Source organism: Lepidochelys kempii, chromosome 5 (assembly GCF_965140265.1).
Source record: "Lepidochelys kempii isolate rLepKem1 chromosome 5, rLepKem1.hap2, whole genome shotgun sequence".
NCBI classification, from domain to species: domain Eukaryota; kingdom Metazoa; phylum Chordata; order Testudines; family Cheloniidae; genus Lepidochelys; species Lepidochelys kempii.
The window spans coordinates 27,023,413-27,036,381 of NC_133260.1; the positions used below are offsets into that span (position 1 = coordinate 27,023,413).

A 12,969-nucleotide genomic window follows, 5' to 3' on the forward strand; every position below is an offset into this window, starting at 1 on the left:
TGCTGATTGGGGAGGGGAACATGCCCCTGCTTCCCCGCCCCCCATCCCCCCCGTGTGTACGCACACCCCTGAGTGGGAGAACACATGCAGCAATTTTGGTACATTTGTAATGGGTGAAGTGTGTGCACCATCTGTAACTGGTCAGCTGGCTGGTGCAGAAAGTAGGCTGGGCTTTGGGACTACTTTCTGTCTACCCTTCCTTGCCCCCTTTGAAGTAGCTAATGCCTGCACTCCACAGTTGGCTGCTGTGTGTCTTCTAAGGAAAAGGGGAGAGCTCCTTATGCTCTCTCCTCCTCCTTTGCACCCATGTAGGATGAGCTGAAATCTGGCTCCATATATCTTATGTAACTTTTGAACTGTTCCTTCCATTTTAACATTTGTGAGTTAGCTTGTGAAAAGTCAATGAAAATTAAATTGACAACTCCCCACTCCTCTCCCACCCCAAAAACAAAAAACCCAAAAACGGTTACAGCCCCAAAACCCCACAAGCACAGGAAGGATTACTGTTTAAGGAGTTTCCATTCTGCTAGAAACAGCTAAAAGTCATAAAGTAGATGTTGGCAGGATTTTGTCACTGAGGAAAAGTCCATGACAGTCTCATTGAAGCATACAGTAAGGAACACTACAGGTGGTATTTCTCATTATTAAACTTTAAGCCATTACTTTAGGCACAAACAACTCATTCTTTTCATGTAGCACTCCCGCCCCCTTAAACATGCTGATATTTTTCTCCTTTTGTTTTATTGATTTATTTAGCTTTTGGGTCCCTGGACAAAAATTAAGTTCCTACAAATATGTAATTCTTGACTCTTATGTGTTAACTTTTGTCATTTGTTGTTTATTTCATAGGAGATGATACATTAAAAGCATGGGATATCAGGCAATTTAAAAAACCTCTTAACTCAGTTGAAGGTCTGTCCAGCTTTTTCCCAATGTAAGTACTTTATTCATTTACTCCAGCCTGTAGAAGCAGATGCAGAAACAGCCAAAGCAGGGACAGCTGTAGTGGGAGGTGTGGGTAAAAATGGGGGTCAGCTGGGGCCATCCGTGGACCCTGAATTGTACAGAGGAGACACCACCACCACCTTCAAGCAGTCAGGAGCCCCTAGGAGCCAGGTGGTGCTGCCTTTTCCCCATCCTCCCACCATCTGACCTTCGGGAAAAACTGCAGAGGAACCAGCCAGACACTCCAGTCAATAGAGCAGCTGCAGAAAGAAGGCAAAGCAGGGACCTTCGGATATTCAGACAAGTTTGTACAGTTTTAACTGGACTTCCTCTGACCTGTGCAGATTGGCTGTTTGCACCAACCCTCTTGCTCCACCTCCCACAGTCACTTCACCTCAGCTTCACTCTACACTTGCCCCTCTCACTTTCCACTCCCCTTCCCTGTCACCTTACCTTCCTTTCAGCTTCCCATCTCCCTTCACTTTTCTTTTCATGTAGTTTATTGCCTCCTAAATAAGCCCACCCCCCAAAAATGACAATAATTGTGCAGCTAACATGATTGCTGTCATCACATAGTTCACTCTGCTTGAGTGTGCTGTCCCCTTCCCACCCTGTGTCTGTGTTGTCTATTTAAATGATAAACTCTCCAGAGCAGGGACCATCTGCTACTCTGTGTTTGTACAGTGCCAGGCACAATGGGGTCCCACTCTTGGTTGGTCCCAAAGCACTACCCACAATAAACATCAATAATATTTAATAATTAGCAGGTGTTGTGCAGGAGAGCTGAGTTGGAAAGTAGATAACTGGACATTATATGTAGGATCTATATGTTGAAATTATTGTGCTGGAGCTCTTGGAGGGCAGGTATTGTATTTATTTTTTTTATTTTGATTTGTACTGAACACCTAGTTTTAGGCACAGCCGGTTACAGCTCTCACCGAAGATTTATAGTTTTCAAATGATATCTCAGAAATAAGTCAAAGACACTCAGTCTTGGACTTGGAACTCTTTCTGTGTTTCTAGCATTGAGAAATAGGAAGGAGTATGTTGTAAAATAGTTTTGACCATCTATTTACAATTGTTGTATGCGACCAGGGTGTATAGCCCCTGGCCTAGGGCTATAACTGGGTGGAGGTCTTCAGGGACGGGAGTTACCAGACAGAAGTTGGAGGAATTGCAAGCCAAGGTCCCATAAACAAGAGTCAGAGTCAGGCCAGAGTTGGACACCGGAGATCAGAAGTAGTACCAGGTTAGAATCAAAAGGCAAGATCAGAGTCAAACTGAAGTAGACAACGGGAGATCAGAGGGAGTACCAGGCTAGAATTAAGAGGCAGGAATCAGGGTCGAAGTCAAGCTGGAGTCAGAGACTGGAGATCAGGAGACAAGGCAAAGTCTGGCACTACAGTGAGCCAAAGTCTGTGTGGGTACCCAGACAACTCCCTGGGGTTAAGTAGGGCACTTGGCCAATCAGAGGGCCGCAGGGGACTATCACTCTGGGTCTCTTGGGTGGTATTTCCTGGGGCACCTACTCTCCACAGTGCTTCCTGGTTTTGCCTCTGCATGGCCTCCTGGTGGCAGAGAGAGAATATCAGGTGCCCCATGCTTTACAGAACTGGGTTCTAGTTCCTCGGATTTACAGTTGCAGTTTAAAATTAATTTGACAGATATTTCACTGGTGAAAACAGATTTCATGACCTACTTACTTGTTTACTGATTTGGAAACTGCTGATTTTTTTTGTTTGTTTCCAGTGCTGAAATTTTGATAAGAAAAAGAGGTATTTTTGTTAGTTTTGCCAAATTTGGGTATTTTGTGCACAGCTTTATTTGTACGTATGATTTTAGTTGTCAGACATAGTTAAGCCATTGACAATAGGTTTTAAAAACCTTTTGTATTAACTGTAACAGATAAAAAACCTGTATTTGTAATGATGTTCCCAAAACATATTACAAGTGTGCCCATTATGATGACGATTTATTTTATCTACAGGACAGATTGCTGTTTCAGCCCAGATGATAAGTTAATTGTCACGGGCACCTCTGTTAAGAAAGGAGGTGGCAATGGGAAGCTTATTTTCTTTGAACGGGAGACATTCCAGAAGGTGTATGAAATAGAAGTCACAGATGCTGTATGTATTTTATTTTTCTTTTAAGGTAGAATTCAAAATGTAAATTAAATCAAGTGGTTTTTGTTGTTGTTTTTTTTGCATTTCACACACACAAATTAAGGTGTCACTTCTCCTTTTTATGTGCAATATAATTCCCATAAGCATACATGTAATCTTCATTAACTTCAAAAAATCTCATTTTTGAGGGCATGCCTGAATGAAGACAGTGTAGAATTCTCTGGAAAAATGCCACCCTTTATTTATTCTATTAAACCCTGGGACGAGATGTCCTTGAAGCAGAAGGAAGGTCCCTACTTTAATAGCCACTCCTATACTAAATGTGCTTCCCCTGGGGACTTCACAACTCTCCAGCTGTGAAACCATGTATAAGTCCAAAGATTCTGACACACGTGCCTGTGCTGTTGAATCCACCAGTTCTCATGTTAAAAGATTCAGCTCTCTTTGGGGGAAAACCCATATTTGTCCCCAGTAGTTCGAGGTGTCAGTGCTATGGGTATAGCCCGGGTAACTGCAGAACTCCTCACATCCTTGTGTCAAAATATAAGTCATCTATCTGAAACCCTTGGACAAGGAATACCCTTTGTCAGCAGTAATATGCAGTCCTAAAATACTTGAACCGATAATACAAGAAGGCTTATGTGTATGACTTGAACAACCAGCTATTTCCTAATACAAAAGTGAAGACTATGTCATGTAAAACAAATTGCCATAGTGGTGTACACAGGCAAGAATGTAGAGTTTAGTAGTCAGGGAGTGGAAAAGAGTTGTGGATGTCTGCACACCAAATATGAAGCATCCACTGTGGCTGATAAGACAGAATATCAGGTGGCCAATTATATGCCCCACTGGGCCTAGTAAGCCAATTCATTGATTCTCCTTTCTATGACAGGCACCTCCTGTTGACCCAGCTGTTGAGACATATCAGTCTTCACTGGCACAGCCCAACAAGACTCCGGCTGGAGTCCATTTACACAGAGACTGATATTTGTACAAGAATTTTCTTCATTAGATCCCATTTTCTGATCCTACTTGATTCTGCAGTAAAATCTGCCTGAGGCTGAATTTGGTATAGCAAATATTTCTGTGTTGGAAGACTTGGAATCAAAAACACAGAGAATTAAGGGTGAAGTAGAAAGAAGAGTGAGGTTTTGAGGGGGAAAACTTTTTTATTTTAACTCACATTTTATATATAGCTGTTATACCACATTGCAGTTTTTCTTTAGTATTAAAGAATTTCTCTAAAGAAAACATTGATGGGATTCCTACACTTTGGTCTCACGTACCTGCTGTGAGTTCAGAATTCACTCTAGCTTTCAAAGATTTTTGGCCTTTTTGTGGCACCAGTAGTACAGCCTCAAATATCAGTACGACAGTGCCCTCTCTAGAACATCATGACAAATTAAAGGCATCTTCAGCTATGTAAGTTTAAACATGGGTTAAACATGGGTGACAGGCAGTGTGAGTAGCACCTCTGGGGCATAGGGCAAATGACGAAAATGACACTAAAACTCCACAGGAGTGGGAGTCTGAAACTGGTCCTGATGGCTGCATCTCCTACTGGTAGGTGGAGAGAGCTCATTTTACAATAGCAGTCAGAAGAAGTTTGTAGAGACTCCACTTGACCTTTTTGTTCTACAAGAGTGGGAATCCAGTCAGCATGGTGTCTTTTATAGAAGAGTAGTTTCTTACCTGTTAATCTGTTTCTCTGAAAATGTCATTTGACTGTATTTCTACTCAGCCACCCAAGTTCTCTGAGTTGGGAAGGGAAATAACATTTTCAATGACTGACTTTTTTCCTGATGGTCTTGCTCTATGTGACAGGGTCGGGCCAAATGGCTACAGGAGAGTGATAGAAGGCAGATATATTAGCTCCAGGTTGAGTAAATCCCTTTTCCCTGGGTAAGGCAACAGGGAAGGTTCCAGAACAATCAGGAACTTTCTGGAAACAATTAAGACAGACAGGCTGATTAGGACACCTGCAGCTAATCAAGAAGCTGCTAGGATCAATTAAGGCAGGCTAATCAGGGCACCTGGGTTTAAAAAGAAGCTCACTTCAGTTTGTGGTGCGTGTGAGGAGCTGGGAGCAAGAGGCACTAGGAGCTGAGACTGAGAACGCGGACTGTTGGAGTACAAGCATTATCAGACACCAGGAGGAAGGTCCTATAGTGAGGATAAAGAAGATGTTGGGAGGAGGCGATGGGGAAGTAGCCCAGGGATTGTAGCTGTTGCACAGCTGTTCCAGGAGGCACTCTAGACAGCTACATTCCACAGGGCCCTGGGCTGGAACCCGGAGTAGAGGGTGGGCCTGGGTCCCCCCCCAACCTCCCAACTCCTGGTCAGACACAGGAGGAGTTGACCTGGACTGTGGGTTCAGGAAAACGGCCAAACTGAGGGCTGCCATGAATCTCCTAGGCGAGCAAATCCACCAATAAGCGCAAGACCCACCAAGGTAGAGGAGGAGCTTTGTCACACCTAGCATAACAGTTCTTTAGAATTATTGAAAATTCCCAAATGCTTGCAATTTGAGGAGCTATCTACTTCTTACTCGTCTAGGCACTGAAACAGGATGTTCTAGACTGGGTATTGGGCTACTGACAGTTCTTGGAATTGGGAAGAGTAAACTACTGTTGCCTCAAAGGGCCAAATATCTGAGAATTGTGGAGAGGATTCTAGCCTGTCTCATTCTTGGGGGCTGAAACCCAAGAGTATCTAAATAGTCCTTTTTAAAAACTGTAGTAAATGACTTTTTATCCATAAACGTTAAGTACTTTTACTTTTTCCTAATTTGTAGCTTTAAAATTTAAGATTGATATTCTCTTAGTTTGAGTATAATCAATGGATAAACAAATGGAACAACACTGGAATTACTAAATATTATCATAGACTTTAAGGTCAGAAGGGACCATTATGATCGTCTAGCCTGACCTCCTGCACAATGCAAGCCACAGAATCTCACCTACCCATCCACTCCTGTAACAAACCCCTAACCTATGTCTGAGCTATTGAAGTCCTCAAATCATGGTTTAAAGACTTCAAGATGCAGAGAATTCTCCAGCAAGTGACCTGTGCTCAATGCTGCAGAGGAAGGCGAAAAAAACCCAGGGCCTTTGCCTATCTGCCCTGGAGGAAAATTCCTTCCCAACCCCAAATATGGTGATCAGCTAAACCCTGAGCATGTCGGCAAGATTCACCAGCCAGACACCCAGGAAAGAATCCTCTGTAGTAGCTCAGATTCCACCCCATCTAACATCCCATCACAGGCCATTGGGCATATTTACTGCTAATAGTCAAAGATCAATTAATTGCCAAAATTAGGTTATCCCATCATACCATCTCCTCCATAAACTTATCAAGCTTAGTCTTGAAGAATTAAGATTTACTAAAGCTGATCTCATGACATAATTTTCTATGGGCCAGCACTAATAATACCTCTGAAATTGATCTGTCCAGAATCCAACTTCAACACTGCACATCTAAGAAAAACACAGTTAAACATATTAGCGTTCATCTTAAAAAAAAAAAAAAAGGGGGGGGGGAGACTTACCAGTACTCTGAAAGGCCATTTTTAAATAAAAGTAATCTGTTTTCTTAGTGCCTTTCAGTTGCTTGCACAATTCAGCTTTTTCATTAGTATTTTCTGTTTCTTGTTTTTCTCAAAATGCAATGTAAGACGAAGTATAAACAAATTGAGGAATGTTGAAGAATGAATGGATTTTAAAGGCATACAGAGTTTCTGCAGCTTACAAGTTGTACATGCTGCTTGTTGCAAAGATCACAGGTTATAAAGAGAGAGATTAATATCTTGTACGTGGTTTACAGAAAGATTCTTTCAGCAGTTTGGTACAAATTATTTACTTGCTTTCTACTGAAAGATTTCATAGTTTTTTTCCTCTGTAGTCTCTTAAAAATGTAAATAGAACACTTACTGTAATTGAAGATGAATATGTTCTTTTTCGAGTGATTTCACATGTCAGTTCCACTTTAGGTGTTTGTGTGCTCCACCGGCACAGTTGTCAGAGTTTTCCCTTAGCAGTATCCGTCAAGGCCACACAAGTGCTCTCTCCTGCCTCATGCACCATGCTCAGGCATAAATGGCTGAGCCACCCCGACTTCCCTCAGTTCCTTCTTACCACCTGTGATGGTTTTTGGAGCTCCCTCTCTTTGCTTCTGCAAGTCTTTAGGCAAATCCTGTGGCTAGTAGCCTTTGTATGGTTAGTTTGTAAATAATTTTTTTTTAATTGTTGTTTTGTGTGGTTCCAGCACCCGGTCTGGGTACTGGCCTCGGTACCAAAGATATGCTGCACTCTCCAGGTTTAAAGCCCTGGCACTCCTGTGATAAGGCAATGCCTAATAGTGACCCTCAACCCAGCTGTGAGCAACAAGTGTAAGGACTTTAAGCCTCCATCCTAAAAAGGATAGGACAACCAGACTAAAGTATCTGCTCCTCAAATAGGTGCTGTGTCTTTCATCGGATCTGTCTACCTCACTCCTGGTACAAAGCGCCTCCACATTGACCAGTAGCGCACTTCCAGCACTACTGGTGCAGAGAGGCAGAGTGGGATCACCAGTACTGAGGAAGAGGCATGGAAACTGGACGGGGTGCTGGGACTGTCAGAAGAAGTCAAGCTCTTCTAAAGGCTCAGGGATGCATTCAAGGAGAAGACACTCCCTAGAGCACACCTCCAAACAGTGGAGTTCATTGACTCTGGAGCCCAGTACAGGCATGTTGAGACTGGTTCCTGAATCACCTTCATCAGCATCTCCTCACACGATGGAACCGCAGAGCGTCTTCCTAGTATGGTCTACTCCTGAGACATTTGAGGTTGCAAGAGTGTTCAAGAGACTCACCTGTCATGGCTTTCCAAGGTAGTATCGTAAGTGCCTTCACCTCTGCACTAGGCAGTTCCATCAATTCAGCCGTCAGGATACTGGTTAAAGCGGAACTGTCTAGGGCAAAGCCACAGATGACCTCCCTGACTCCCCTTTCTTCACCAGCACCAATGGGTGTGGCACCGCTGTGGTCACAAAAGGAGGCAGCTGCTTCATCAGACTCTGAAATGGAATCCTATATGTCCCAGCCTAACCAGTTCCACTATCACTAGTCTAAAAAAGAGGAGTCCTTGTGGCACTTTAGAGACTAACAGATTTATTTGGGCATAAGCTTTCGTGGACTAGAACCCACTTCATCAGATGTATGAAGTAAAAGATATAGGAGCAGGTATAAATACATGAAAGGATGTGGGTTGCTTTACCTAGTGTTAGGTCAGTCTCACGAGATAAATCTACCACTGAAACTTATCATTAGTCTGTTACCTGCCTGCCCTGTTTCAGCCTCAGTTACAACAAGGAGCTTACAGAAGGAACCCTTGGGCTATATCAGTGACCCTTCTGGAGCCCATGGTGCTTCCCCTGTCATTCAGGAACATCCCCGCAGCCACCTCAGCAAGCTCCATCTACTGGTCATCAAGAGCATAGGCAGCACAAGCACCCTAGCATTGGTAGCAAGCCTGGCACAGAACAGTTTTGGGATCTCTTGCATGACCAGCTGCAAAAGGAGCAGGAACTGGACCATCCCCCAGTACTGTTGGCATCCTCTTCCTCATCTCCTGATAAGGTAATTGTGGTGGAGCCTATTTCTCCACTTCCTGATGATTTTAAGACCCATCAGAAATTGTTCACGGGGATGGCTATGGCCCTAGACATCCACTGGAGGAGGTCCAGGAAAAAAGTCACACAAGCTGGTGGACATTTTGACATCTGCATTTCCAACCAAATAGCGATAAATGGGGCTATTTTAGATCCTCTGGCAGAGCCCAGCTTCCCTGTCTCCAACTACAAAAAGAGTGGACAGGAGGTACTATGTCCTCTCACAGGAGTCCAAGCACTTGTATAATTATCCCCCTCCAGGCTCCCTTGTAGCGGCAGCAGCCAATGAAAAATAGAGACAGGACACCAGTTGTGAACCCACCCAAAAAGAGGACAAGAAACTGGACTTAACTTGGGAGGAAACTTTATTCAACAGGTGGTTCACAGCTTCATATTGCAATCCAGCAAGATTGCTGTGGTGGTACAGTTTCACCCAGTGGGATGCAGTTTCAGAGTCTCAAGACAAGCTCCCAGATGAGGTGAAACAGAAGTTCCAGTCTTTGATAGAGGAGGGTAAGTTGGTCACCAGACCAGCTCTGCAGGTGGGTCTCAATACAACAGATTTTGCAGTTGACAGCATGGCCTCTGCAATCATGATGAGGCACTCATCCTGGTTAAGCTCTTCCCTGCAGATGTGCAGTGGACAATCTAGGATTTGCCTTTTGAAAGATTGACAAGACTGCATGGTCTCAAAGACACTAGAGTAACCCTGAAATCCCTGGACATTTACAGCCTAGCAATCAAGTGGAAGGCATTCCATCCTCATCAGTCCCAGCGTTTTCAGGGGTTTGTCCCTCTAGCCCAAGACCTGCCAAGGAGAAGGACCAGAGGTTACAAAAGACAGTTGCTGCCTGCTTCAGCTGCCACAAGTTCATTAAGGCAGGTGGCATCTTCCAGGAACTCATTTTGATGGACAGGTTGAGAGCAGTCTAGCCGTTCTAAAAGTGCCATCTTTTTTCTTTTCCGGTTTTTGAAAACCACCTTCCCCACTTCTGTCACGTTTGGACTCACATCACAACAGATCGATGGGTTCTAAGCAGAGTGGGAGTGGGAAGTATGCTCTAATTTATTTGTACCCCCATCCTGCTTCCCCATCCCTCTTCAGGGACCACCCTCTCACAAGACAGTGTTACTGCGAGAAATACAATCACTTCTTGTAGAAGCTGTAGAGCAGAGGTGGGCAAACTACGGCCCACGGACCCTTCCTGCCCGGCCCCTGAGCTTCTGGCCTGGGAGGCTAGTCCCCGGCCCCTCCCGTAGTGTTCCACTTCCCCTGCAGCCTCAGTGCACCGCGCCGCCAGCACAATGCTATGGGCCGGGCAGCACAGTTGCAGAGCTGCAGCATGACGCGGTGCTCTGGGCGGCGCAACTGTAGCGTCGCCAGTCACCTGTGCTCCAGGTAGTGCAGCAAGGGGGCAGGGAGAGGGGGTGGGAGGGGGCAGGGGATGGGGGTGTGGATGGGTTCGGGGTGGTCAGAGGGCGGGGAACAGAGGGGTTGGATGGGGCAGGAGTCCTGGGGGGCAAGTCAGTAATGAGAGGGGGGTTGGATGGGGCAGCAGGGGGCAGTCAGTGGTGGGGAGTCCAGGGGTGGTCAGGGGACAGGGAGCAGGGGGTGGTGGATGGAGTAGGAGTCCCAGGGGGGGCCATCAGGGGACAGAGGGAGTTGGATGGGGCAGGAGTTCCAGGGGAGCTGTCAGGGGGTGAGAAATGGGGGGGGGTCGGATAGGGGGCCATGCTTGGCTGTTTGAGGAGACACAGCCTCCCCTAACCGGCCCTTCGTGTAATTTTGGAAACCCAGTGTGGCCCTCAGGCCAAAAAGTTTGCCTGCCCCTGCTGTAGAGGATGTCCTTCCCTTTTTCAGAGAAAAGGGGTTTTACTCCTGATACGTCCTGATTCCAAAGCCAAAGGTGGTCTAAGGGAGTTAAACAAGTTCTTAAAAAATCAAAATTCCAGATGTTCACTCTAGCTTCCATAATCCCTTCTGTAGAGCTCGGGGACTGGTATGCTGCTCTCAATTTAAAGGATGCCTACTTTCATGTGACAGTTCATCCGTGCCACAGAAAATATCTGAGATTCACTGTCAGCGGTTGCCATCATCAGTACACAATGCTCCTCTTTGGTCTCTCAACTGCCCCATGTTTTTACAAAGTGGATGGCAGTAGTATCAGCTTTCCTTCAAATGTCTGGTCCATGTTTTTCCTTACTTGTACAAATGGCTGATAAGAGGTCAATCCAGGTAGTAGATGGTGTCCAGCATCATCGTAAGCATAATTCAATCCACCTTCAATGCACTCAGCCTGCTGATCAACTCAGACATGTCAATCCTGTCTCCATTACAGAAAATGGAATACATTGGAGCAATTCTGGACCTGACATTCTGCTCCAGAGCAGTTCACAGCCCTGGTTCATTGACAGATGCTTTTCTACTGCCGTTGTCAGAGGGTCTCCTGTACACTTTTCCCCCATCTCTCTTCTGGCCAAAGTGCAAAGCTAGGTCAAAGCCTGACTTTTATTGATCACCCTGGCATGGCATGGCTCTGTCAACACTTGTTTTTCCTTGAGTAGTGTCCCTATGAGTACTCCACTATAGGTACATCTGTGCCCCTGCGCTGCTGATTGGAAAACTTCGTAACATTGTCCATTAGGCACGCACATATGCTTTGTGCTGTGCCACAAGCGCATGGGTGCTAACCCTCCTCAGTTCCTTGTCAACCACCCCTAGCTAGAGATGGCACTATTAACAGTCTGTTAAGGCTATTGTTCTCCTGTTTGCATTTGCAGTATTCCCCAGTATAGTTCTAGTTATAGTTCTGATTGCTATTTTTCTGTTCTTTCTACCTTTAATTTTTTTCTTCTTCTTTTAGTCTTTTTCCCCATTGGGGACCCTTCCCCTTAGCAGGGTATGTCCAGCTCCCTTGGGCTTCAAGAAGTCCACACCTACAATGTGGCGATCCCGGATGCACTCTCAGTGCATCCTCTGCTTCGGTGAGGGCCACATACAACAAAAGTGTACCCTCTGCCAGCAGCTCCGGTCGAGATCCCGCAAGGATAGAGAGCTCTGTCAGAAGATTATCTTCATGGCGGTAGCTCTCCAACCTCAATCTCCCGGCAGATGTGAGTTTTGCCACAACCTTCAACTTCTGGTCCAAGAATGTACCCACAGATGGCTCCTCCACCACCACCATCTTGGTACAGCCACCCCTGGGCACCTGCACCAGACCCTATGCCACCACAGTGGCCATAATGGGATCACTGGGCAGCACACCAAAAGCCTGCCTCACAAGCTTCAAGCCTCACCCGAGAACTTTCCAGGCACACTACCTCAGCAGCAGTATCTAGGACCTCAGAACTGCCTTAGGAGATGGAGGAACAGGAAGCCGGTACTGAGGAGGACATAACACCAAATACCGTATCTGCCTCCCCCACAGACAAAGCTGTCATGCCTCTCCCACCAGCTCTGGCAGATGACTTCTGTCCTTTCCAGGAGCTGGCGAAGAGGCTGACAGACACCCTCCACATACCTGTAGAAGAGACCAACGACTCCAACCATCAGCTCCTTGATATCTTCCATTCTTCGTAGTCCTGAAAGGTTGTCCTCATAATTAATGAATTCATTTTAGAGCTGGTTAAAACAGTGTGGCAAAGCCCAGCATCAGTAGCTTGAACTTGTAAGCATGGGGACAAAAAATACTATGTCCCTGCAAAGGAATCAGAGTTCCATTGTTCATACTTGCCATCCAATTCCATCGTGAGGGACGCTGTCAATTCCCATGGCCGACAACACCACTCCAGAGCTGTGTCCTACGACAGGGATTGGAAGCGCTTTGATCTCTTTCATAGGCAAGCATATTCCTTGTCTACCTTATAGTTCCATATTGCCATCTATCGGGCGCTCACAGCCAAATACGACTACACAAATTACAACAAACTTAATTATTTTATTGATAAATTGCCAGAGGTACATTGGGAATCCTTCAAGGCCATCATTCAGGAAGGGTAACTAGTGGTAAAAACATCACTACAGGCTGCCAGAGATGCCGCCGACATGGCAGCTGGGTCAATCTCCATGGTATTGATGATGCAACGGGCATTGTGGCTCCACTTGTCAGGATTCCTGAAAGAGGTGCAGTCTGTGGTGAAAGATCTTCCCTTTGAGGACACGAGCTCTTTGCTGAAAAGACCAACACCTCCCTTCATACCCTGAGGGATTCCATGGCTACCCTCCGGTCGCTGGGAATCTATACACTGGGGC

At 45.6% G+C, this 12,969-nt stretch overlaps 1 protein-coding gene across 3 annotated transcripts in view; it reads left to right on the top strand.

The window, feature by feature from the left end:
- Positions 1-12,969, top strand: part of WDR70 (WD repeat domain 70) — a 271,958-nt gene that overhangs the window by 213,059 nt on the left and 45,930 nt on the right. For all 3 annotated transcript variants that reach the window (XM_073343800.1, XM_073343799.1, XM_073343801.1), the window contains 2 exons: positions 850-934; positions 2,933-3,071. In XM_073343800.1, the coding sequence (XP_073199901.1) occupies positions 850-934; positions 2,933-3,071 (224 nt within the window). The remainder of the gene's footprint in view (positions 1-849; positions 935-2,932; positions 3,072-12,969) is intronic.